We start from the raw sequence: 27,470 nt of genomic DNA on the forward strand, positions 1-27,470 counted from the left end.
AAATTAATTAACTTTTTTTAACTGAGTTATGTTAATATTAATACTTATAAATAATATATATTGACATAAAACTTAAAGAATTTAATACATTAATTTTTTGATCTATAAATCTATGACCCCTATGCTCTTATAACATTGATTTAACTATAATAGTTTTAACTAACTCAAATTAATTTGATTTCATTAACTTTCCCAGTTATATACATAAACCTATAGGTACCTAATAATAATTTAACGATAACGATAACGTGGAGGTATCAATAAATATAAAATATATAATGTGCGTGATTTACGAGCTTCCAAAGTTGATAAACAAGTTCAATTTTTTCGTTAACGTCACATAATATCGCAGTCCGGTTGAGATGGTAGCCAACGCTACGAGTGCAGCCATGCTCTTTCTGGGCCATTTCCACAATGTCCACACGAGCAGTGGCGATATCATAAAGAGCTGCGAGTCAATTCCAATGTGATGCGTATGCGACAAACACTGCAAAAGAAACGTTAAATATGTTACATTAAAAGTATACGCATCATATATTCATATGTTAATATTATTATCAAATTAAATATCCTGCAGTTACTGTAAACACACTAAATAGGGAAAATGGTGTTTTAAATTACCCTAAGAAATACCCAAAATTGCCTACTCCTATAATTATAGTGTTTCCATGACAATAATATTGTCCATATACCTGTGGTTCTAAGCCACTCTTAGGTGGTGTCCGTAAGTAGTGCCATAAGCCCATAACTGTAATGTGTGTGTTGGTAAAAAACTTTGTTGACAATTTTTCGAGATTTTAATATTATTAATGATACTCTTTGCATATCTTAATTATGTATTTGTGCTTTCATTTACTTTGATTTAAATTAAAGTGTCGTCGTGGAAAAATGGTTGAGAACTACTAGTCTGTATAAAAATACCTAAACACATATTATAGGTATAGTCCAAACTACACTCTGGAAAATATTAATTTTAAGCTATAATTATATTATAATTTTCAAGAAAATAATACTAAAAATAAATATAAATTTGTGATTAAGTTGTTATAATATTTAGTTGAAAAATAAGTGATCTTATAAAAATATTAAACATACACTTTTTTTAAGTATACACAATTATTACAATCAAAACAAATACAAATTTAATATAAGTATAATAGGCACATAGATAAAATAATGCATTGATGCTCTCAGGGCATGGTATGACAATGATTTTTTGTTGGCATGTAATTAGATGTTGTAATTTTCAACCACTATCTTAAGTTAGGTACATAAGGTAAATTTATATAAAATGTTTAATGCCTTTTATGCTGTAAACTGTGCACATGTAAGGTTAATAGTAATTCGTGAATTTGTCTTGTAAGTACAAAATCAAATAGGTTTGTGAATTTTAATTATGTACCTATACTGGTTTTCAAACAACGGTTCTATCAAACTGTACGGGCTGTACGAATATACTTTTATTGATTTAACAATATCTATAGTAAATAATAATATAACATAAAAGAGTCAGTATACTTATAAATAATTAGAGTAGAAAAGTCATTGCACTATCAACACTAAAATATACTTTAAATTAATTGCATAATAATAATATAATATACTTAATATGAGATGCTTAAATTATGTTGATGAATTATTTATAGTGTGTTATTTATAAAAGAAAAAAATTTAAAAAAATATCATTTTCCAACATATAATTGAAATACCAATTAGTTAATTATAAAACGTATTTAATTAATAGAATTATCAGCTATTATGTAATAATAATAAATAATATTACAACAGTATTTAATGATCAAATCTACCAAAATTTAAAAAAATATTCTGAAATTACTAATAATAAATAAATTTTGCATCATAAAAATAATATTATTTGATATTAATCGTTGCATGACACTCGTTTAACTATTTTTAATTTTAAAAGACTACGTTATATTCGTAAAATTCTATTACCTACCTATATACAATTCTCAATAAAATATTTTTTTAATTTTAACTTATTATACTAAGAATATATAATATCTTCGATGTTTTCTCACAATTTTTTTTAAACAAAAATAACTAAGGATGATCAACACTATATTAATCTTTTGATATGTGATCATCATTTCGTCAACAATTTGGTGTGATATGCTGTAAACGAAATAACTAACAAATATTGAATGAAAAATGAATGTTGTAATTTAAAAAAGTAAAAACAATGATAATAATATATGATAAAAAAAAAAAAAAATAGATTAGAAATCTAATAATAATTTCAAATAATAATAAAAATATAATATATACCTATATAATATTTTAAGATGTATTAAATAACTAAAGCAAGATTTTATTTATGATTAAATTAATCTTTTAGTGGAATTATATATGTAAGCTGTGACAAAAAATAAATAAATATAATAAAAACTGTGTTAATACAGATAAGGTACATCATACTAACTGCGATAATTTTTTTCATCATTTGCATGGAGAAGTTGCTGATTCCTAACGAAATTTAAAGCATTATTGGTACTTTGATAATTGTAATGTTTAATGTCGGCAAAAAAAGTGCGTGGCTGTGTCCGTGATACTAAATTAAACGTGTCTTTGTGTTTAAAATTAACAATAAAAGTAGTAATTTTGTTAAATCAGTTTTATTTAGTATAGAATTTATACTGATGTTTAGTCAGTAAAGCAAACAATGATTAGTATCCAAATATTTAAAATTTAAAATATATTATAAAGCAAAAAAAGTGGTAATAAAATATGAGTATGGGAAATACTTTAGAAAATAGTGTAGGTAAATTAAAATAATATTTTACATGAAAAAATATTTATGGTACCTCTCTAGCCATTGACCAGATCCTGAAATTGAACATCCAGTCGTAAGAAATAGTAAGACAAATTATTAAAAACACTATATTAATGAACAATCATTTAAAATAATTTTGTAATAACTTAAAATTTACTTTTACTATATAGTTGTACTTGGAAAATGATTGTAAAATAATTTTTTTACAACATATTATAAATAAATTGTCAACGATATTGTATGATATTATGTCTTTCAAAAAATAATCGTGGTTATTATAAACTATTTATTTTTTTGTCACAGTTAACAATTTTACACATAAATTTAAAAAAAAAAGTTTATTTTGAACAGCAAGAATACCGTTCCTTGATAAAATAATTATTATGCACTCACCTGGCCTGTTTATATGTGTAATATGCACTGAGCACAAATCATATTGTAATATAATATTATAAATTATTTTATTATTATATTATTATAATCAGGGAAAATTTATATTAGATGTCTATTAATATTATTTTATTACCATTAAGTTAAATTATAAAGAACATTCATGGATTATTTTTTACAAGTCAATCATACTTAAATTTAAGACAAAATAGTTCAAATCGTTGTACCTATAGCTATATTATACTGTATATAGGTAATACATATACTTAATATATATATATTTATAATATATGTATATTATATTATTATAATATTATATAGGTACTAATATAAATAATATTTTCAATTTATTATTAATTAATTTGAAGTTCGTAATATATTACTAGATATATTGCATACATCCTTGTTTATTATTACCATATTTTTGAAGCCAAAGTAATTGTGGATGAACAGGAAATTTCTCCACCATGTCTTTTCACAAATGTCGGCGTGATGTTTAACTACTAAATTCCATTGTGGGCCAGAGCCCAAATTTGGTAAGATCAATGTGCAGAATAATATAATCGCCCCCATAGTTGGCACCAGTCTGTATCAAACATAAATAATAAATATAATAACGATTTACATAAAATTTGCGTTTTATTTTATAAGAGAAATAAATATAGATTTCAGCGAATATACGACGTTAGTATCGGATCGCTGGCAGAGGTAAACGAAGCATTACCTCAGTACCTCACTCCTATAATAAGAGATAAAGAAAAAAAATTATGAACATTTTTTCAAAAATAATTTATTAATTAAAATTCCTTACACAATTTTTTTTTATGTTTTAGTAATTAATTAATCCAGAAAGTGATAAATACAATAACAAAACAACTGTAACGCCGTTGCGACTTCAATATTTACATCTCACCACTAATAAGAAGAAACATACATTTTTCTCAAGTTTTCTTGAAAAAATAAAAGTTTAAGATACCGAAGGGGGATAAAAAAATATACGATAAAGTAAGGAAGAAAAAATATCTAATTCAATAATAGACGTTAATTAGCAATGTAATTTCAAATGTCAAAATTTCACTAAAGAAAAATCGGTAAAATGTCCAAATTTGAAAAAATGCATTATGATAATACATAATACATACTTCCATTCTCGATGTAGAACTGTAGAATTATGCACTGTAATCACGATTGTAAATAAATATATTATATTATTTATAACCGTGTTTATATAGGTTATGAGGGTGTATATACAATATACTATATAGGTTAGTTAATCAGAGCAAATCAGGCATTGCTGTTGCTTATTAATTATTTTATTGCTAATGATGTACGTACCTCGCAAATCTAGAAATTAATTCTTTTGGCAAATCGATGGTACCCTTTCGATCTAAATGCCTCAAGAACGAAATAGCAGTCAATAATCCACTCATGAATATGAAGGGATCCGTGTAAAGACTTGCAGCACGAGCTATAACAGTCCATTGCTTTCCGAGATGCTAGAACATATTTCAAAAAATTATACAGGTATATGATAACAATTACATTTTAAATCGATTTTCTATCAAATATTATTATATATTACACTAAATTCTGGTTTAAAGATTAGGTATTTTAATGGCGAATTTACAGATATTATAAAAATTATTAATTTAATTCTTTTTTTTTTTTGATAATTTGACAATTTATTCAAGATACTTTTGCTATAATACTATTGTGATTCTAACATTTTACTATGATTCAAATTTTGGTTTCCAAGTATATCGATAACCGGTAATATAGGTAACTAAGATCGTCTCATAGAATCTAGTTACTAAATGTCTAGATCAATGATTCATTTTTCTTCTTTCCAAATTCCTTTTTCACATCTTCTAACTCTTGAAAATATTGGAAATTTAAATTTTTATTTGTACTTTAGTTAACATATTTTAATATTTGTATATTTTATATATTATTCATTACTACGTGCAATATTTAACACAAATCAATATTGCTAAGTTCCATACCATATTTCACTTATCATTAGTGTGATCCTTAATTTAAGCATCCTTATATTCATTGTCTTTTAATTTCAAATATACCTACTTAGTTAATTTTAACCAGTGTAATTTTATTTTCTAAGAACTTAGTATCATTATACCTTTTTTTATTATTTTTAATTACAACTTGTACAATAAACCATAATATGCCCGTGTATACGCTTCCATAATATGTTTGATAAATTCTGTTTACGTGAAGGCTACGTGTAGACGTATTTTCACAAATTATTAAGTTACAGAAATAATGATATTCATTGAATATTTAATTGATTATATTATAACAATAATGACACGATTGTAGAAATTACAATGATTGTTGGGGTTTTTTTTTATTTAAAGTTAAGTATACGCATTAAACGACGCGAAACGCAGAACGACGGGCCAAGGTGAAATCTTCAAACCGTCGTGATCCCAATTATAAAAAAGCGCTTTTCCTGGTGATTCATTATTCTGATGCATACATGTAGGTATACTTATATTATACTAGAAGTTTTTCGGTTACTTCCCGGTGCGTTAGTCTCACGTTCGAGTTTGCAAACAGCAGCATTAAATGCTATATTTTGTGCGTCGTCATCGCTGACGGGTGCTACCGGAAAATATCATGACAACAATATAACACAATATCAGTACCAACACAGTACACAAAATTAGTATAAAATTTACAATATTATTCGTTCGTTTACATCCACTATATTTTATTATTGGAATAATTAATTATTATTTATTTATCATTTTCTTTCTTTCAAGCTATTATTATCTTGTTATTATCAGGTCATTTTATCACAGTAAAACTTTTTTTTTCGTATTTTTAAGGTATTTTAATAAAAAGTTCAGCATTTTAGTTTTTTGCTGTTTCATAGAAATATTATGCTCGTTTATTATTAACTGTAAACTGTAAATTTATTTTTTTACCATTCCACAATAATTATTGATAATTTGATAATAGTTATACTAAATTAAGAAATAAAAATATTAAAATATTAATAGGAAGGTTTAAGCAGATTCAGATTTTTGATAATGAATCAGTTAGCTCTTTTAAATATATATAATATATATATAACGTTTCACTTAAAAATAAATCAACCTTTGTGTATGAATTACAAATAACCTTAAACCGATAATCGTCATGCACGTTTCATTTTATAAAATTATAAAAATTTAATAATTATTATATATTAATTATTATTATTTATTTATTATTTAATCATGTATATTTATTTATAAGCTTTACCTCGGTCATGGCGGTCCTGTTCGAATAAGGGTTGAAAAACATAGCCATTGATTTATGGGACGCTAACAGCATGAAAGCGTTTAGCGCACGGATACCGTGAATTGATCTTATGTCTTCAGGTGACTCGTTAACGCTCAAAAGCTGCCGAACATTCCTTATTAATGAAAATGAGTGTAGTACTTTGGACATATTTTCTGGAAAAATCATGTAAAAATCCAATCAATGTCAATAATTAATAACAATCATATTATAATACTATTAACGACCGTATTATCTGTGGTACACTTACTTTCCGGATTCAGGAACATATTGTATTTGTCCATAATAGTAGACAACATTATAATCACAATCAAAATTCCAAAGACCGACCTGTATTCAAATATATATATGTATAAACATAGGCATAATACAAACATTTCCTAACTTATTTGGGTGTGTGCGTTTTTAAAAGTTATAATTGAGATTTTCAAGTTTTGAAAAACTATAACATTTAGAAGTAAATATACCTATTCTATATATAACATTTTTAGAAAATATATGTTTAATGAGAGTATATAGATAATTTTAGATAATTTTCAATCAATTTTTAAAATACGTAGGAAGTAAATCAAAATAAATCTAATAATTATAATAAGAGTGTATTTTGATTTGTATAAAAAGTTGCTTATATAGTAAATTAAAACATGTTATTATCAATCAAATATTTTTATACATATTAGATATAGTAAACAATTTAAATCTAAATTCTCAAGTTATGTCATCAATTATCAATAAAAGATAATAAGCCAATTCTGGATTTTGCAGGTTAATGAACCCATTATAATGGTAGAATATTATAGAATGTATATAATCTCCATTTAAAAATGAATACTAGTCTAAACTTAATTCAAAATACGAAAAATTCACAAGATATTTTCGTCTTTTTGACTTACATTGCGATCAATGACCCCGTCGTCGGCACGATAGATGGCCTAAACGTCTGACACATGTCTGGATCAACTTTAAGACGTAAGTTTATTTCCGTCGTGTCGACGTACTTTGACAACAACAAGTACATTTCGTGTTCAATGTCAGCTGCAGAACAGCTCGCAGGCGTGCAAACAGCCCAGTTCATAGTGGAAAATCTCGGAACGCGATGGCCGGGCTGAAAGATAAATGCAAGTTTCAATAGATTAAAAAATTAAAATAAATTATGTATTAATGAAAAATACCTCGTTAGTATGTAAAGTCTGAGACAAGTATACTTTGCATAGTCGCCTCACAATAGGTATATTGTTTGGTATAACATTATGACGCAGAAGCAATTACATTACATTTTATTTTGCATATTTTTACTTTTCAATTATAAATTAATTTTGTTTTTTTGATTTTTAGCAATATTTTTTAAAACAATTTTTTTATTATTGCCTTGTATTAACGATAATTATAAATGAATTGCAATACCTATTTTACACATTACTACATTTGTCATCGTTCTTAAATAATCAATATTAAATAAGATTTGTTGACAAATTTATACATACCTTACCTATATTGTATTTATTGAATTAACCATGTAATCATGTAGACAAACACATGTCATAAATGATTTTACAGGCATACATATAAGACTCATAGGTAGTTTTTTGTTGATATCACAACTCTTCAACTCTCATGTACACGAAACATGATATACGTGTGTATTTACTATTTAAACCTTATTCTATTAATCTAATATAAAAATATATACCTATAGTTTACCTATATTTTTAATGAATAATAAATAATACAATTTTTTAACACATTTTATAATGTTTATACATACTTTAAAATTTAAAGAATCCTTATTCTTATACTTTTATATTTTTGGACATATTTGTATGTTTTTTTAGAGTTTTTAAGGTCATAAATATTCCAACTCTAATAATATAATATATATGTATTACCTATGTTGTTAAAAATAAAAATTACCCACCAATACAGCCTTGCTGTTTTGCCATTTGTTTTACGCGTGAAAAATTAATAATTATTTCTCTATACAAGACCGGATACTGGAAACCATATAATTGGTTTAAATTGCCTTGAAGTTACTTTACTTTTTGAGCAGGACTTTTATGTTAGTTTGAATCACAGGTACCTACAGTTAAATTATAGGATGTGACAGTGACGAATGGCTACTTGACTAAAAGTGTTATAACTTTAATTAAATCATTACATATAATATATTATATACCCATTGTTGAGTCACAATAACAATAAAAACTTTTTCGAATAATTCACTCGTTTCTCGACCTCACAAAATCTAAAATTAATTACAATTCTTTGATAAAGTAAATTTTGTTTGAACGAAATCAAGAAATCGTTAACTATATTATAATGAACTTCTGATTAGGCACCTAACTTCTTATTACTCAGCATTTCTGAAGGTTTCTTATAATCGAATTTTTAAATTATAATCACATCAAAATAATACAGATTACTGTGATATTTGTGACGCATTTTATTAGCAAAAGGCATATTATAGGTAGGTAATTAATGTTTTATCTGAACATTTTTATTTTCATTTATATTTTTCATCACACCTAGGTATAAAACATGCAATTAATCCAGGTTAGGTTTTTAACATATTTTTATGATATTTGAATATAATTTTTTATAATTTTTTTTTATCAACTTAAAACTTAGACCATATTATACTATTCCGTGAAAATTAATTATTTTATATGCAATAGAAATGATACATTTTCATACATTTAGTTTTGAGAATTTCTGTCAAGCTATTTGTTGGTTTTCTTATACCTGAGTCATTAAACAAAATATATTTTTATTTAAATCACGTATATATGTTTTTAAAATATGGAAATTATTTAATTATTTTTTCATAAACATTATTAAATAAATAGTATGTCAAAACTTTTTGTTTCTTTTTCTTTGCCATAGTAATATTCATTGACGCGTTTATGTTTTAAAATTAATTTTGTCGGGCGCAATATATTACGAGCCCTGCCCGCCTTCGGATCGTGTTGTACACGTCAAACGCGACTGAAATAGCTCACTTCCCGCCTTTGCCATACAATATACTATTTTAGTAGAGTCTCTATACTCCAGTTGGCAGTTCCAGTAAGACGGCCGTCATTCGTTGATAATTTAGAAGACGACACCCTTTGGCCATTAAATTACTGCCACGACGATCGGTCGTCGACAATCATTTATTTTTACTGTAATACATTATTCTTAAAAATCGTTAAAAAATGTTAATTCTACATGGTCTAAATTACATAGGTAGTACACATTGGGCATACCAATTAAAAATAACAGCTGTATTAGCATAAATAATATTGTTATTATAAGAATAAAATATGACGGTTGTGGCTTAAGATTTTTATCTTGAAAAACGTGACTGACGAAACAGCCGTAGACAAACAAAGCTATATATCATACCGTTGTAACTTCATTACTTTTGAAATATTCAATTATTCTCGATAAACATCTATTATTGGCCATTTCAGTGTACGATGACAGATGCTGGTACATAGGTACCTACGTCACTTTGCCTAATATCATACTATATATTTTTATTCAAGTGACATTTGTCAAAGACTATGTATATATTATATACATATAAATAGATACTTACAACTGAAATATTATTTTATGATGACAAGTATTACTATATAGTGTCGTATTACACAATCGTATCAAGATAAACATTTTTTTTTTTTTTATGATAAAATAATACGTTCAGCGCAGATAAACGGCATTTTTATAAAACAATAAAAGTACATAACCACAAGCATTCGACTTCCGGGTGTCTGTTAACACATGCTGCACACGTCGCGTACACATACACAACATAATTTATGAGTCTAAACTCTAAAACGTATTAAAATGACATATTGCCCAAACAAATGTATCAGATATGTATATTATGTATTATTTATGTACATTAGATATTATAATGTACATAGGTTCGTTTGAATCGTGGCACACACTGCGGACATCAGAAACATTGTAAATACGTAGAAAATAAATAAAAGAACAAGCGATGAATAAATAAAGTAGGTACAATACCTACAAAACAAATAGGTAGGTATAGCCAGGTCGTAACTGTCTGCACACTTTGAATACCTACCGAATAAACACTATAAAGTGACTACTGCCGAGTCTGTGGCGTAATCTGCCTATGATATGAACGATATGGTAGGTAGTAGGTACTATATTATGTACATGAAATAATATTAAAACAATATGTACGATACCTACACGAAATATCAGTAAACTAGGTTAAATTTGTAAAATAGTTTATGCAAATCTTTAATATTAGTGGTTAACCATGATGACTGCAGCACACGGTAGATAGTACAGTACACATATGTTGAGTCCTGATTATAGATATTATAATAAAGTTCAGTAGTATAATTACTTCTCCGTTTTCACCCTCAACATAGAAAAAGTCTTATAAACAGCGTTTAATGATTTTTTTTTTTAAGCTATCTACTTATAATTTTAATCAATTTTAATTTATGAAAATTAATACATGTATTTATTTAAATTTTTATTGAATGTATTTGTGTATATAGATTAAACATTACTTTATAAATATGAGCAATTTTTATTGTTATTAAAATTCGAAAACTGGAAACTTTTTAATCTGAATACGCATTACAGATGTATTGTTTATAAGTACCTACTTATAAGTTTTGACTATTTGATGTAAAATATGTTGTTGTCTAGTTTCTAATACATATTCTATAACTATATAGGACCATAAGAGTATGGAACAGCTAGTTAAAGCAGAAATATAGGCTCGTCACCAAGCTGGCCGCTGGGGTTAAGAGGTACTCTAAAAAGCCAGTAGCACTTAAAACTGGCTCCTTCAGTTTTTTTTTTATACATCTAAAATTTGTTGTCATATTTATTATACAGATTTTTATACATTATATACAGTGTGTCCCGTTTTATATGTACCACTAACTGGCACTAAGTACCTCAGCTCGATGGCCTTAGATTGAAAAACGGTTTGCTGTGATAGATAGGTGGTACCGAAGTGCACACTTTGGGAAAATTTCAAATTTTTAACTCCTTTGGTTCGCGCATGCGCAATTTAAATTACATTATAGCAACCCTTATTTTTGACACCAGATAAGGGTAATTCAATTTTTAAAAATCTATTGGCCTGTAACTCGGTCAATTTTAGGTTTAGGACTATAATCAAAGGATCAAAATTTGTTAGAAAAAAATGATTTACCCATATCTGGTATCAAAAATAAGGGTTGCTATTCAAAAAAATTTAATTTGAATTGTGCATGCGCATGCGTGAATTAAAGGAGTTAAAAATTTGAAATTTTCCAAAAATGTGCACTTTGGTACCACCTATCTATCACAGCAAACCATTTTTAATCTAAAGCCTTCGAACTGAGATATTTAGTGGTACATATAAAACGGGACAGCTGTATATAATTAAATTGAATTAATAAAGTTGTATAAAAATTTTTTTTAAGATTTTGAACACATTAAAAAAATTCCTACCTGCATAACTGTGGTTTCTATTGACTGTTTTCATGGAGTATTATAATGTATAAATTAAATGAATAAATGACATATTGGTATAAATTAAATACCAATGCGATATGAGCGAAAAACAGTAATAACAATCCTTGTTGGGATTTTTTTTTTTTTTTTTGGTTATTCTTTAAATAAATTGAATACTTAAATGTAGGACACTGATGTTAAGTTGATCACGTTTAATTTTAGATACTGAGCGGGTTCTCAATATTTTTCAAAATAATCAGGAAGAGACATTTTTAGAAAAAATCAGTTCGGTAAAATAAATAATTTTAGTTCTTACTATAATTCAAAACTATATAGACTTTCAATTTTCATCAAATATTCATAATAATATATGCATGATATGCATATTTCAAAATATTTAGATTCACTTGTCTTATTTATAGACATTTAAAATATTCTAACCCGTGGATTTTTTTTCAATAAAGATAAATAAATTAATTGCATTTTTCATTAAAATAACTTGAAAATGTATAAGAAGGTTTTTTATAAGTAATTCGTATTACGGCGTGTGTTAAAAAATATTGAAAATACATAATCACAATATTTTTTTTTAAGTATTTCGAATTACTTAAGGTTTTTTTGAAAATTATAAAAATTTGTAAATTATTTTGAATAATAAAATTTTTAATTTTAACATCTAATAACCACCTACTTAAATATTCAAGACACTTTATTTTGTTTATTGAAAAAAAATTAAATTTACGAATTGTAAAATATATTCTTTAAAATGGAAAAAATAGATATATTATAATAATATGTTACAATATTGTATAGATACCTACATTATATTTGTACCAAGAAGCAAATACATACACACTTGCAGAAAAATAAATATAAACAAATAATAAGGTATAGGTACTCTATAGGTTTAATATTTTTATTTTTATACAATTAGATCAATGTCATCTATCTAATTAGATCAATGATATCGATTATCATCATGCATCATTGAAAAACTGTGTTTGTATATCAGTATGCCACTGACCCTTATGATAATAGTTTGTTCATCTTTGAAAACAATACGCTAAGTTAGGTATTTATTTTGTATTCAATAATATCTCAAAATAACAATAATATCAGGATTTGAAATAAAATCGTGATTCGCAATATAATACATGGATAATACGACACAAGTTGTGTCACACGACCATAATAACTGGTTTGACATTTGTCATTCGTAGTACATTGACTTATCATAATAGTTAAACTACGGGATATAATATAATACCTACTGTAACATATTATTATAACATTATTATATTATTAAAACGTTTAAGGTGATTTCTTATATCACCACTGATGACATTATTTTCACGATCGATATAGTCAATCTTGAATTTTATTGTTTGATACTCCATGCGTTTACATTAAATTACGTAGGCATAGTATACAGCATACAACAAATAGGTAAGTCATATATACGAACCTATAATATTACCATACTACGATTTTTTTTTTTTTTTGGATCCATTAATACTTGACACATTAAACTATGCTCGTGTTTATGAGTATTATTGTATATATTTTAGAGAGTTATAATATTATTATATTACGTATTTAAGTTTACAGTAGTAACCGTAAACTATTTACACTACACCTGTAGAAACAGTAGTAAACGTATGATCTGTGCCAATAAAATAGCGCCAAATCACCTTTCCATATAAAATTGACAGTGTTTATTTAAACCTAACAATCACTGGCAACTATTTAATCCCGAAGCTTTGTTATGCTATCAAACTATACTCTAAAACCACAAGTTTAACCTAAACTTTAAAATTCTAAAGGGAAAAGTGCCTTGTTTTACCCCCCTAATGGAGACGGCAATGAATGAGATGGGTCATATATTACAATAGTAATTTAAAGATTGTATGTAACATTGGAACACATTTTATATTTTAATACATATTGCAGGGAAATATAATATTTAACCTTTAAATATTATCGATCTTCAAATACAATATGTATTTAAATAGTATATTTTTAATAGTATGTACCTATTACTTACGCAATAGTATGCATTAAAATATGTATAAGTAAGTATGTATTAAATACCTACAGGCTACAATTATTATATCCTTATCCAATATTACATTAGTATAAGTATGTATTGGTAAAGTATAACAAAATATTATACCATTGTGGCCTGCTAGTAATAATATATTTTTATTTAATTGTATAAATCGAATACATTTTGTGTATAATATAAGACACATCACATAACAACATGTTCCTATATCATAAATTATAAATACATAATAATCTATACTTACATCTTCTAATCGACTACGAAAAGCTGAATGTGAATGCATAAGATCAATAATGTATTTTAGTTTTTCGTTTGCATTTGATGGTAACGTCATTTCCACGTATGTTAAACAATATTGCCCCTTAATTCCCAAGTTTTCATCGTTCACTTTCAAACACTGATCGAAGTCTCCGAACTGATTTACATTTCCGTTCAGAATGCCCGATGGTATTTTTGCTGAAGAATCATACACTGCAATCAAAAAAAATGAAATGATTACACTCAAATACTCGAAATTGATGAATACAGCAACGAGTATTTAAATATTTTACCGTCATTAGCGTAAACTATGGACTTCGGAACATGCCTTAACAGTGCTGAATTTCGGGGGAGCAGAACTTATTATTTTACAGTGGCAGAAATGCCTTAGACGAAATTGGTCTATGGTGCCAAGTGAAAAGAATAAATGTACACATTGTGTAAGTAATAAGTGTGATGATAATCACACTGTTGGAGGTAGTAAAGTAATTAGTTAGAGATCCGAAATAATATTGGAACAATATTAAAAATACAAAGTAAGTCATGTTTCTTAAACGGTGTAAAATAATAAATATTTAGAATTCAAGTAGAGATAATATAGGTAATATTATATATTATAATTTATTATATTTTAATACACTTTTAGTTCCAGATATTTCAGTGCCAATGTGTCAAGGACAATCGTTTTAACATAAGCGATTTTGCTTGACTTGTACACCGTCTAATTTTTATATATTTTAACGTAATTTTGCTGCTTTTTTTGAATACTAAAATATATCAATAATATGTTGTTAAATCTGTTTCCTTTCATATGAATGACTAATGACTGCTGAATGTGCAATTATATAGGTCAGGAATTATCGTTTGACATTTAACGTCTTCGATAAGAATAAAACGTGTTACGCTAAATTACTTTTATATAATATTGTATAAATATTTATTATCATTATTATTTTCTTAATTGTTCAGAGCTATTTTTATTTTTTATTCACTTCAGTGGACAAATTGCACATTATAGTATTTATATCTTATTATATTAATAAGACATTTAAGGTATGTTTCGATACTTGAGACGATAAATATATAATTTTTAATTTTTTTGTTTATACCACAAGTGTTTAATGAATACTTTGTTCGTCGATTATTATATACATTTTTTTTTTATTTAATTGTTTAATAACATAGTAATTTTCCTAAGGTATATCATATATTAAGTGTAATTTTGTGAAATAATAAGTGATGTATTATAATTCAATACCAGTACATGCATTAACCCATAAATGATTTGGTTAAATCTGTGAACAAAACAATCGGCTTTATGAATAAATAAAAGAATGTACTGTGTGACTATTGGGTTTGTCGTTGTTTTGCCATAATAAATATTGAAATATTATGTCACTATGTAATGAATATTTAATATTAAGCATAATTTGCAAAACACTCAGAAAGCGTGAAGGTTTTTTAAGAATTGTATATGCAGTATACGTACAGGCACATGCTATACCGCTTAATAGCGTCAATTGAATATTAATAGTTTCCAGCTAGCTCGGAACAGGTGGAACTATATAGGTACCTACATAAAGTACATATGTATGATGTATAATATATACACAGGTGTACACGGGGTATTGCGTAGTAATGCGGTATAATAGGTCGAACTTGAAAAAAAACTACAGTAGATATACGTAAAATGCATGTTGACACACTCTAATACCGACTTGTGTTGCAAATTCTATCCGATATAATAAAAAAGTACCAGGATATAGTTTATATGAATTTTAGTTACCTATGTGAATGTCTAAATTAAAATAGTATTTACGACATAACAGCAATGGCTTGACGTAAAATTAAAAGAAATATCAAAATATACATAGGTACATGCGTTTATATTTTATGCGCTTATTATGTCATTAACATAATAAACAAAATTCACTAAATAACAATGTTTGTGCCTATTTATTAAAAACAAATTAAATTTAAAAATTTGTACTCTATTTTCATAGTAAATGTAATTTATTTTGTTTTTGTTTCTATTGGATAAGAAAATTTTTCAATAAATGCACAGTAGTGTGTACAAAATATTTTGGTTCTTGAATTATCATCAACGAGCGAACAGAGACAGTAAAAATATAATTATATACATTGTATATGATTTATAAGGTAAAAACATTTAAGCAAAAGTTAACGGATTATAATATTGTCCAATATTCAATTGGTATTTAATTATTTAAATAATAATATATTATGTTTAATGTTTATATTATTGAATACTAAAATAGGGGCTTATATCAATTGCTCCGAAATGACCTTTTACCTGTAAAAAATCTATCGATTCCTCCACATATCAACTTCATCAATTTTTTTACATATTGATTCCGTCGATTATCGACTCCGTCGAACGATTATTTAAATAAAAATAATAATAGATTAACTTATGTAAAACTGACATCAAAAATGCCAAACAAATTTTTTTATTAAAAAATAACTCAACCTAACACTACAACTAACCTAACAATTTTAATTGTAAAATATTTTGTAAAAAGCTAATCACTAGGTATTTCAATTATATCATTTTACTATTTTAACAAATTTTACATTGTATTTAATTATCTTTTTTGGCATAATATATGTTATATGTATAATTGTGTTATATTTTTAGTTGTAGACGAGAATGTTTGAAATGTTTTTATTTAAAAAAAAATTATCGTAAACTGAGTGTACCAATACTGTTAATTTCAAAAAATACTTTATAATATAATACATCAGCTATTGTTTAATAAACAGTCACTGGAATCAACATAAACAAATATTCGGTGGAATCAATAATATAGACATAAATATCAAGCAAAATCGATAGCCCGTGGAATTGATATTGAAACGGCGGAATCGATAAAACCCTCTAAAGGCTAAAATAGATGGTGCTGCGTAGGGTATAATAATATCTCGTCAATGCATATTTCATCTTCAATTCGCTCCCAAATTGGTGATGAAAATACTGATAATTTTATTTCAAATGTTCCTATTTATGAGAAGTTAGCAGAATAGCAACTATCTACTACCTACTAACCTACGTCCTTAAAACTATTTTTAATAATTTATTACAGAAACGATGTTGTTATACTTAAGACACGTTGTGACGCTGCATCAGTGAATTGATAAACAAAATAATATTTAAATTATTTTGATAATCGCATTATTACTTATTAAAATATTATAATATGTATAGGTTCTCCCAATACATCACATAATATTATAATTATCAAATAAACCCAAAATTGGAAAAATCGAATTATTATTTTATTCACGCATCACGCATAATGTATAAATATTATGTAGGCATTTCGAACACCCATTATCGAATTTCTACTACCGTAAAATGAATAAGAGATAATGATTATTAAATTGATACAATACTTTGTACTTATACAACTATTCAACTTAATACTTTTAATTTCACAAACTTTTCATTCGGCAAACAATATTTTATAGAAACAATTTCACTTACTTCTTAATGCCCACATTGTCAATTTTTCTAATTCTCTTAAATAAATAGCGCTGTGGTTCCTGCACAATTCATTTGAACTGCTTAACACAGCCATAGGTGGACTTGCAAAAAACAATCCTTGAATCGTATTTGATAACAATACTTCATTTTGTCTATTATCTAAAACACACATGATGAGCATAATTAAAATTTATTCAAATAATATATAATAATACATAAATGTATTAACAGGAACTTAACTAGCTAGTCTGAAATATTTAGTTTAAGTTGATAGGTACAATAATTAGAATTTTTCTATATTTATACCATAGTTTACCATTAATAATACGCAATAAAGTATATATCGTGATATTGCAAATTAACGAAGTATAATATATCAAAATAATCGATTTATTTAGTATCAACTTTAGGTACAACCTGCAGTATAATTAATTTTTTTTTTAAAACTGTCACTCTATACATATATATATATATATATATATAATATATATCTTAAAACGGTCATTATTACGCATGTAAATAAAATAAATATGTGATATATGTCATTCATTTATTATTCCATTTGTTCTATTTTTGTGGCCTAGCTAAGGCCTAAGCTCGCAGTACGCACACGCAATATAATACGTTCAACATATTTTGATTTAGCTTTTGGCTAGGAATAGAAAATACAAGTTGTTCATAATGAATAAAGTCGTTAAGTGACATATTATTGCCACGATTTTATTATTATACAATTTAAATTTTTTTTATTAGTTGTTTAATACATAAACCACATAACATTTTAATTAACTTGGAATCAAATTAAATTTAATATAAAATCTGCAATCTATATTATGTTACAGCAAGTTCTTGTCAAAACTCAAAACATAGCAATACCGTATACTCAGTGGTAATGAACTATATTTTTAGACTTGTTTAGTCATTTCTGAAACGAAGGTTCCCAAATATTTGTTTAATATTTCTATACAATTATTCGTTTAATGCAGAATGAGCAATGACTGCAGCTCAGCTACGTGTAACATTACGTATATGTGTTAATAATATTTAATAGCCATTTAAAATGTATGCCTACGTTACGTATATTAAACTCGACGAAAGTAGTAACGTAGGACGGACCAGTTGAACTTGAAAATCGTTATGAAATCTGTTACATCACATTATCACAGTCAAGATGAACTCAAATAGGTACTGAATATGATTAAATGTTCATTAACCTGTTATTATTTTATTAGTACTTTTCATGGTTATGAATGTTATGATTATTATTTATTAATTATTACTTTTACATAATAATATGACGTATATACAAATAAAACGAAAACATAATACATATTATAAACAATAAATTAAATATTGATGAACAGAAATACACAAAATATTTAAAGATCCGCGCATACAAAATTTAATAAGCATGTTTTGGATGCATTAGTTGCAATGTTATTACTTAATAGTAATAGGCTACAATGCTTAGAAATAATACATTTTCTGTAAATAAATTAAGTATAATAATATCATTAAATATTCATATTTTATAAGAATTAATTGGGCCAAGGTTATAATTTATAATTATAATTTTAATAAAATAATTTATTGATATAGTTTGTTTATTGCTAAAATTTATTTATTAAAAAACACTAAAATATTTATACAAAATAAAAATAAAACACTTGTTTTATTGATGAAACGTGTGGAAATAAATAAATAAATAATAATAATAAAACAATATAAAATATTATTGTACATCATTCGAGTAATACCTAACTGCCTGAGTCTTTTTATCGGTTCTGGGTCAATCGACCGACAACCAAAATACCGACAATAGGTATTGGCGCTCGAATAAAATTTGAAGATAAATAATTTTCTACAAGAAGCTGTGAATAATTGTTTAGGGGCTAATCCCTCACTTGAAACTTGAGAGACAAGATTCTTATAGATAAAAATTATATGCCTAGGTATTGTAACAACGATGTTTATTATATATTTTTGGCAAATCGGTTATTATTCAACAAATGTTTAAATTTCCTTAAAAATACTACACCGAAATTAATTTAGTATACCTTGTATTGTATAATTTTATACTACACAATTTGAGAATGAATTATTTTCTGTGAAACTAAATCGTATGATATAAAAATGATTGTTTTTAAGTAAAACTATAAAAATATTATACTTTATAACTATTGGTTGAATAAAACATAATTTCAAATTCAAACAAAAGATTCTTACTTTTGAAGTATGAGTTTACCTCTAATATAGCTAATAATCTAAAAGTTAATAATATATCACCATAATATAAGAATATAAGATCACATACATAAAATACATAAATTGGTATAGAACAATAATAATAATTATTATAATTTATTGATTGTGTATTTACTATTTTATAAATAACGGCGTATATTTAGGTACTTATTGCTCATTACGGTAAACACTAAACGCATAAATTAGTAGGTATCTTGTAATTTGTACATAAGAAGGACATCTATATTCTAAAAGATTAAAAAAATAAGTTAATCACGATTTATAATCATGTAAAAGATATTACGTACCTACTTAAGCTTTTAATGGTAAACAATAGGCAAATTATAATACATAATAGCAACAATCAATAATAATCTACTGTATTTATTTATAAATTATTGTAACGCTGATTTTACGTTTCAGTGATAACTATGACGTGTTTCAGTGTTAGTAATTGTTTTAATTTATTTTATTGTAGGTATACAGTAATGTTAAGGTTCATGATCATGAAGCAATATAATTAATTAACATTTATTGTTATTATTAATAACAATAACAATATTAACAGCTTCTCGATGAGAGTCAAGATGAACCTTTTCTATGCAACACATATGACGTCCTTTTTACGGTCAACTACATCATCATCATTAAATGTCAAACATATAAACATTACCGTAACTAATTCCACATCTCTAAACAAATCTGTCAAGCCTTAGGACCGAACCCACAAGATATAAAGGACGTGAACTTAAAAAAAAAGAAATCTAATTGCTTTATTTAATATAAAAATGCTCAATAATTTTTTTTAAAAAAAAAAAAAAGTAAATAACTCAAATGTACATAATATTATACTAGTGGTTAAATCGTCGATGTACTTAAAGATCCAAAAAAAAAAAGAAATAACAATATTTATGTAATAATAATATTGTATATAAATGTACAAAATATACATAGGCCATAGACCATAGGATAAAGACGTATTTATATTAATAATTTATACATGGGTTAAAATATTTCTACGCATTTGAATATTTGACGATAATTATTTGAATTATTGAATTGTAGCAGACACTTTAATCGTCAATGTTTAAACGTAAACAATATAATTCACAATGTTAAGAATTGCTTATTTATAAGTAGGATATTTTAGATTTTAGAACGAACATACTGTATGTGTGGAGTCGATAGGTACACACAGTACCACGGACAAATATTTATAGTTATAATAATTATATTCTAGATGATGACTAATTACGTTTATAGGTTTTTACTCATGAAATTAATTAATGTTATCAGCATTGTTATGTTTAGTATTAAACTATTGTTATCTATTGCAGTATGTTATTACTTGTTAGTCATTACTCATTACGACATAATATTATTCACAATAATAACCGTTTTAGTATAACATAATAATATTATGTTTTAACTTTTAAGTCTTTAAGACGATGTGTGTCTATGCCAAATATAATATACAGTATTACAGAACACACTATCGACTATCCTCGGCTAAAAATACAGAAATGAATGACAATTATTTCGGTCTTATTTTTCATCTATTCATTACAGATACAAGACGACCAACATCTACTGCATGCGGTATGACCAACACAAAATAAGAATAAAACTATCTAAACTTTGAGATACAGCCGGCAAAGAAATAAAATTTATTAATTAATGGCTCAAAAAAGGAATATGACGCAGCATTATTAAGGATATATTAAGGATTTATATATTTAATAAATATAAAAAAATGGGTACAGAGAGTACGTTTACACGTATAGCTTTACGAGATATTATAGCTTAAATAATAACGGATTATTTTTATTGTCAGTAACATTCGACAATGAAACATAACGAGAGTATAGTTTGCAATCTTGAAATGAATACATTTACTGAAAAATATGACAACATTAAAAAAGTTAATATCTAAATAAGTGTAATTTAACGTATTCAAACATTAAATAATGTATAAATATAAAATACGTATTTTATTAATAGTACAATAAATTGCAATGCTACTAATATTATACAATTAAATTGACTAGAGAAATTTGTTTTGACATAAATTTAAAATTAATTTTTGGGTTCAGAAAAAAAGTGTTTATTAAGGTAGTTTCATACGCAGCGAACTTTCGCAAGAAATTAATAGTTTTTAAACGAATGTACAAATCGATTTTTATTACATTCATAAAAATTCCCAACTAAGTGCGTATTCACTACGTATGAAACAAGGTTTACTGAATGAAATAGTATACATTTTAATTTTAATATAACTTTTTCGAAAAGTATTTAAAATAATATTTGAATAAAAAAAAATATTATTGATAATTATACATATTATTTTTTTATTTATTTTGAATATTGTTTAGTGTTATAAAGCTATACATAAAACAAAAATGATTAACTAATAACTATAACTATTTTTACATTTTATAATATAATTGGGGAATTGATTAGATAAAAAAAACTTTAAATTAAAAAAAATATTTGTTTACATATTATTATAATTTAAGTACTGAGTATTACATAATATTACCAAATAACAATTATTAAAATTGTGATAAACATATAAATGCTATCTATTAAAAAAGTATAATTACCTAATTTTATACTTCAGTTACTATACAATATATTAAATTACACTTATGAATATTTTTAATTTTAATGCTATCCAGAGATATATGAAACATCATTGAACCATATTTAAAAACAAATTAAAATAAAATACATACATGTTATACAGTTATACTAGTATGTTGTATAAGTATAAATATTAAATACAGTATGAGTATGCCGTAAGTAATTTTATAAATAAAAACAATTTTAAAATCCGCATATCTGGTTTTTGATATTCAATATAAAGTATAAACCATTTAAATTGTTAAATCGATAAGATCAACTAAACGTAGTTAAGACTTAAGAGTAATATCAAACATTTTTGCGTTACGGTTCTGTACAATCACTATAACTTATATTAATTGTTATAGTACCTATTTTTATTATTATGTAAAATCATATGCGTTATGATTTACAATTTACGCCACACATATATATATAATATTTACATAAAATACCTACACATAGAGAAAAACAATAATTTTTTTAACAATTTTGATATATAAACTTCCTGCGCTCTAGAATATAATATATATTATATACATAGGCGCAACTAACGTCATTTTTTTTGGGGGGGGGGAGGGGGATTCAGGATAGAACAAATACAATGTGTGTGTATTTTGTTTATGGAATGTTTAATATTGATAGTATCTGAAATAATAATAATATTTAAGGGGGCTTGCCAAATATTTGAGGGGCTAAGACCCCCCAATCCGCACCTAATTGCGCCTATGATTATATAATATACAGTATTTGTATCAAGAAAAATAAAAAAGTAAAAACGAAAGTCGAAAATTTATTGTCAATCCCAATTACGGCTGTCCAAACGTTTTAGTACTTATTGCTCAAATCAGTTGAATCTCATGAAATGGTGAAATCATTCAAAGGCCTGTTTTGTAGCAAATAAAAATATTTAGGTGACTTGTAGTGTATCCAGATCTCCAAGAACAAATTTAAGAAACTTATTATATGGCTTTTAGCAACAATTGAACAATCGCGTAGACTTATTACACGTATAAGTGAATAATAATAGTAAAAAAAAAAATACAAAGTATTTATTGAATGGTTCCTTCTATCTAGTAATTTACTGTATTTTATATTTTTTATCACGTCATATTCATATTGAGCGCTAAATATCAGATTGTCAGATTGAAAATATATATATAATATTATTAATTATCTTAAAAACATTTATCAATTTATAATTTATTTGAAGATTTTAAGTCATTATAAAATATATTTTAAATTACGTACAAAAACAAGTATTTTTAGTTACCTAACCTTGCTCTTATAAATAATACAGTAATTCCTGACCTTACTTATCTAAAATTGGTCGATATTATTTATCATTGCCACGTTTCTACAAAGGAAAGTAAATCGTAAAAAACAACTCAAAATAGTTAATAATTAAGAGATTAGGGCAGGAAAGGGTGAATTAAATTGATTGTTAATTATTGGAGGTGACAATACAATATGATCACTTTAACCTTATATAAAATATGTAAACAAGTACCTTTAACTTATTATGCTTATTTTATATTTAAGTAGTATTATGATTTATGAGACTTTTTAAAAACGTTTTCTTATGCATATTTACAATAATATATTATATCAAAATATAACTAAATACCTAACTGTATAAGTGATGTAAATTTTAGATTAATTGCGACCCAAACCTTTACTGAATGTATCACAAGGTTAACGAGGTTAACGCGATTGTTAAAAATCGAAACCAATCGAGTTGTGTCCGTTGTGGAACTGGCATATTAATATTGTCAAAATATAACTTTGTCGATTCATATTAAAAATTATTGTCATTTGTGAGTTATAAGTACAATTAATACGTAACATTATATAATATTAACATGATATACATACGTATTTAGGTTTATATAAGTAATGGTGGGAGGGGGGGGGGCTAGAGTCCGGAATTTTTTTAGTAAAATAAAGTATTAGGTCATGGGTACAAAGTTATACAGTCGTAATTTGTAAAAATATTTATTTTTATGAATTAACTACAAAAAAAAAATGAGACCAATATTTTAACACTTCTAAATTTGTTTAATAATGTAAATATAGATACATAGATTACATATTATTTTGAATCAAAATATTATGTTTTATTTATATTGTATCAATTAATAAAATTATTATTATGTTATATAGTATCTACATAAATAAAATAAACATAGATATAATAATTACATTAAATTAAAAATATCATTAAATGTTGCTTATTATATTTCATTATCGTCCTACAGCAGATACTATTGTACCTAATTAATAAGCACAATATTGTGGTGTATTTATATTTTTGTTTTTACATTGATTTTATCTACTTGTTAATTACATACACACATATCAATAATATGCATTTTTATATTATACGAATTTAGTATTTACTATGATTTAAAATAATATTATATACTGGTCTTATGATAAAAGACTTTCGAATTAATTAACGAATTACGAAGACTATTTTTAAAAAAAAGGTAAAAAAATAACTACTACCGCCCCTACGTTAACATTTTGAAAATTAGAATTAGTTTTAATGTTATACAATATTTTATGCATATCGTATATTTACGTATATTTGATAGGTTTCTACCGTTTAAAGCACTAGAAATTGTATATAATTCATAATTATTAAATACAAATATTACTAATCATATTAAATATTCATATACATGTAAGTATATTGTATATAGTATATTGTATGTATAAATATAAAATAAAAATAGGATAAATAAATAAATTGACAATTATATTATATTAATTCAAACAAATTAATAAATCAACTCATTGTAAAAAACTGTATTTTTTTTTTATAAAATATTCAATTTCTTATAACAATATAATTAAAAATTAACTTTTTATAGTGTAATAAAAACATTAGAACAATTGCGATTTAGATACCACGCGATTTTTTTTATTAAAACGTATAAGTATTTCATCGAGTTAAGAACGATAGAGCAAAAACAATATTGCCTAACTATTAGTTTTGAAATTATAAAATTAAGATTAATACATTTTTTATCGTTTTAAGTTAATTAATTAAATTTATTACATAATGCGTCCTAATAGTAAAAATATTATTATTCACAAACGTTCACAAATATTCATTAAATTGTAATTATCGTAATTCTCAAAATTCTGTGATTGTGTATTTATGTAGGTACTTATATTTACAGTACTCTCGCTTACAAGTTATTTTACTTAGTTCATAAATTTAATATTATTTAATAAGCTAAAGTTCTTACCTTGTTTTTTACAAATTCGTCCTATCTACGGGAAAAATATTTTTTCAACGAATGTAAAATGTAAACATTGTAAATGAGCTGGTGATATCCAATCATAAACCCTACATTGGCAAGCACAGCGCTACCAACTTATTTGCTCAATATTATTATTTTTTTTTCCAAATGTTTAGGTACTACCAATAATAATATTTTTTTTGAAATACTCATAAACAATTTATGGAAGCAATGACTTGCCTTGAAAAACTTCACGTAATTATACTTAATCCTCAGCGTTCAAAAAGTTATTAACATTATTCACTTTATCCAGAGATGCGCTTTACTCTACTAAGTATAACAATGTAATTAATGATTCAAAATTTTAATTTCACTATTATTAACTAAAAATTAAAAATATTGGATGTCTAACCTAACCTAACCTTGTGTAAGTGTTAAAAACATGTAATTTATTTAAACACTTCTTGAAAATATTTATATGATTGTCAATAGCCGTTTTTGTTTAGAAAATATAATATGCTATGAGGTTTGCGGTGCGTTAGTCGTGATAAGCGTTAAAAACCCAATTTTTTAAATTTGTGAAAAATAATAATTATTTTACAGTTAAAAATCATAATTCCAGGTAAATGTACTGGAATTGTATTATACGGCTGTATAATGCATGTTCTATGTTCATATAGGTAACACTTATTTTCCGGAAAAAAATAAATATATAGTATATTAGTATGTATAAATTGTTTTTAACTATAATTTAGATAATTTGTGGAAATAAAACTTTATAGAGATAAAATTTACCGAGACCCATAATTATTTATTTAACTATAGTCGCGGTTACCGAAACAAAGTTCAGGGGCAGCATATACCGTACACCTATGATTTCACTCTTGAGCGACAATAACATCAGATGAATAATAAATTATTATAGGTGAAGCGTGAATCCGTTGCCACAGCGGAGGGACTATGTAGGTAGTAGGTATGTAGGTAACACAAAGTCACATCCATAAATTTTAATTACATTATTAAAACTATTTATAATTTTATAAGATGTATTTTTACCGGTAATATCAGTGTTCTATCCCATTTGATTCACGAAAAATCTGTGTACGGGAAACTCACTTAGGTATATATAGAATGTTTACAGAAAAAGACGCAATTAACATTTTACGAGCCTCGTACGCGTTAGAAAATACTCATCCGAAAATTGCAGGTATTGAATGTATCATCACACATTGAGGTATTTTAACTTAAAAATTGTTGTCATAGGTAATTTAAAATTTCTTCAAAATTATAAATACCTTCTTAATACGAATTATCTTAAATTATCTTTTCTGTTGAATCATTTTAATTGAAACAATATAATTATATTTTTGCATTAAAGCATTAAGCATTATTATACATACCTATAAATATTACTTATTTTGATATGTATTCAAGAAAAAATGATTATCAACTATTAAAATACCGTGATGTTGTTTACAACTTAAATTATAATATAATTATTTTTAAATTTGAGTGTTTTTCAGCTAAGTGATCAGTTTATAATAAATCCTATGAGTTATGGGG

The 27,470-nt window shown here is 25.3% G+C and overlaps 1 protein-coding gene across 1 annotated transcript in view; it reads right to left on the reverse strand.

Moving 5' to 3' along the window:
* LOC114124482 (nose resistant to fluoxetine protein 6-like) overlaps positions 1–27,470 on the reverse strand; it is a 59,871-nt gene that overhangs the window by 6,696 nt on the left and 25,705 nt on the right. The window contains exons 2-9 of the mRNA XM_027987738.2: positions 17,791–17,949; positions 14,272–14,498; positions 7,384–7,595; positions 6,741–6,820; positions 6,452–6,645; positions 4,520–4,680; positions 3,602–3,770; positions 294–487 (exon numbers count right to left, since the gene is read on the reverse strand). Coding sequence (XP_027843539.2) covers positions 294–487; positions 3,602–3,770; positions 4,520–4,680; positions 6,452–6,645; positions 6,741–6,820; positions 7,384–7,595; positions 14,272–14,498; positions 17,791–17,949 — 1,396 coding nt within the window. The remainder of the gene's footprint in view (positions 1–293; positions 488–3,601; positions 3,771–4,519; positions 4,681–6,451; positions 6,646–6,740; positions 6,821–7,383; positions 7,596–14,271; positions 14,499–17,790; positions 17,950–27,470) is intronic.

Source organism: Aphis gossypii, chromosome X (assembly GCF_020184175.1).
Source record: "Aphis gossypii isolate Hap1 chromosome X, ASM2018417v2, whole genome shotgun sequence".
Taxonomy (NCBI): Eukaryota; Metazoa; Arthropoda; class Insecta; order Hemiptera; family Aphididae; genus Aphis; species Aphis gossypii.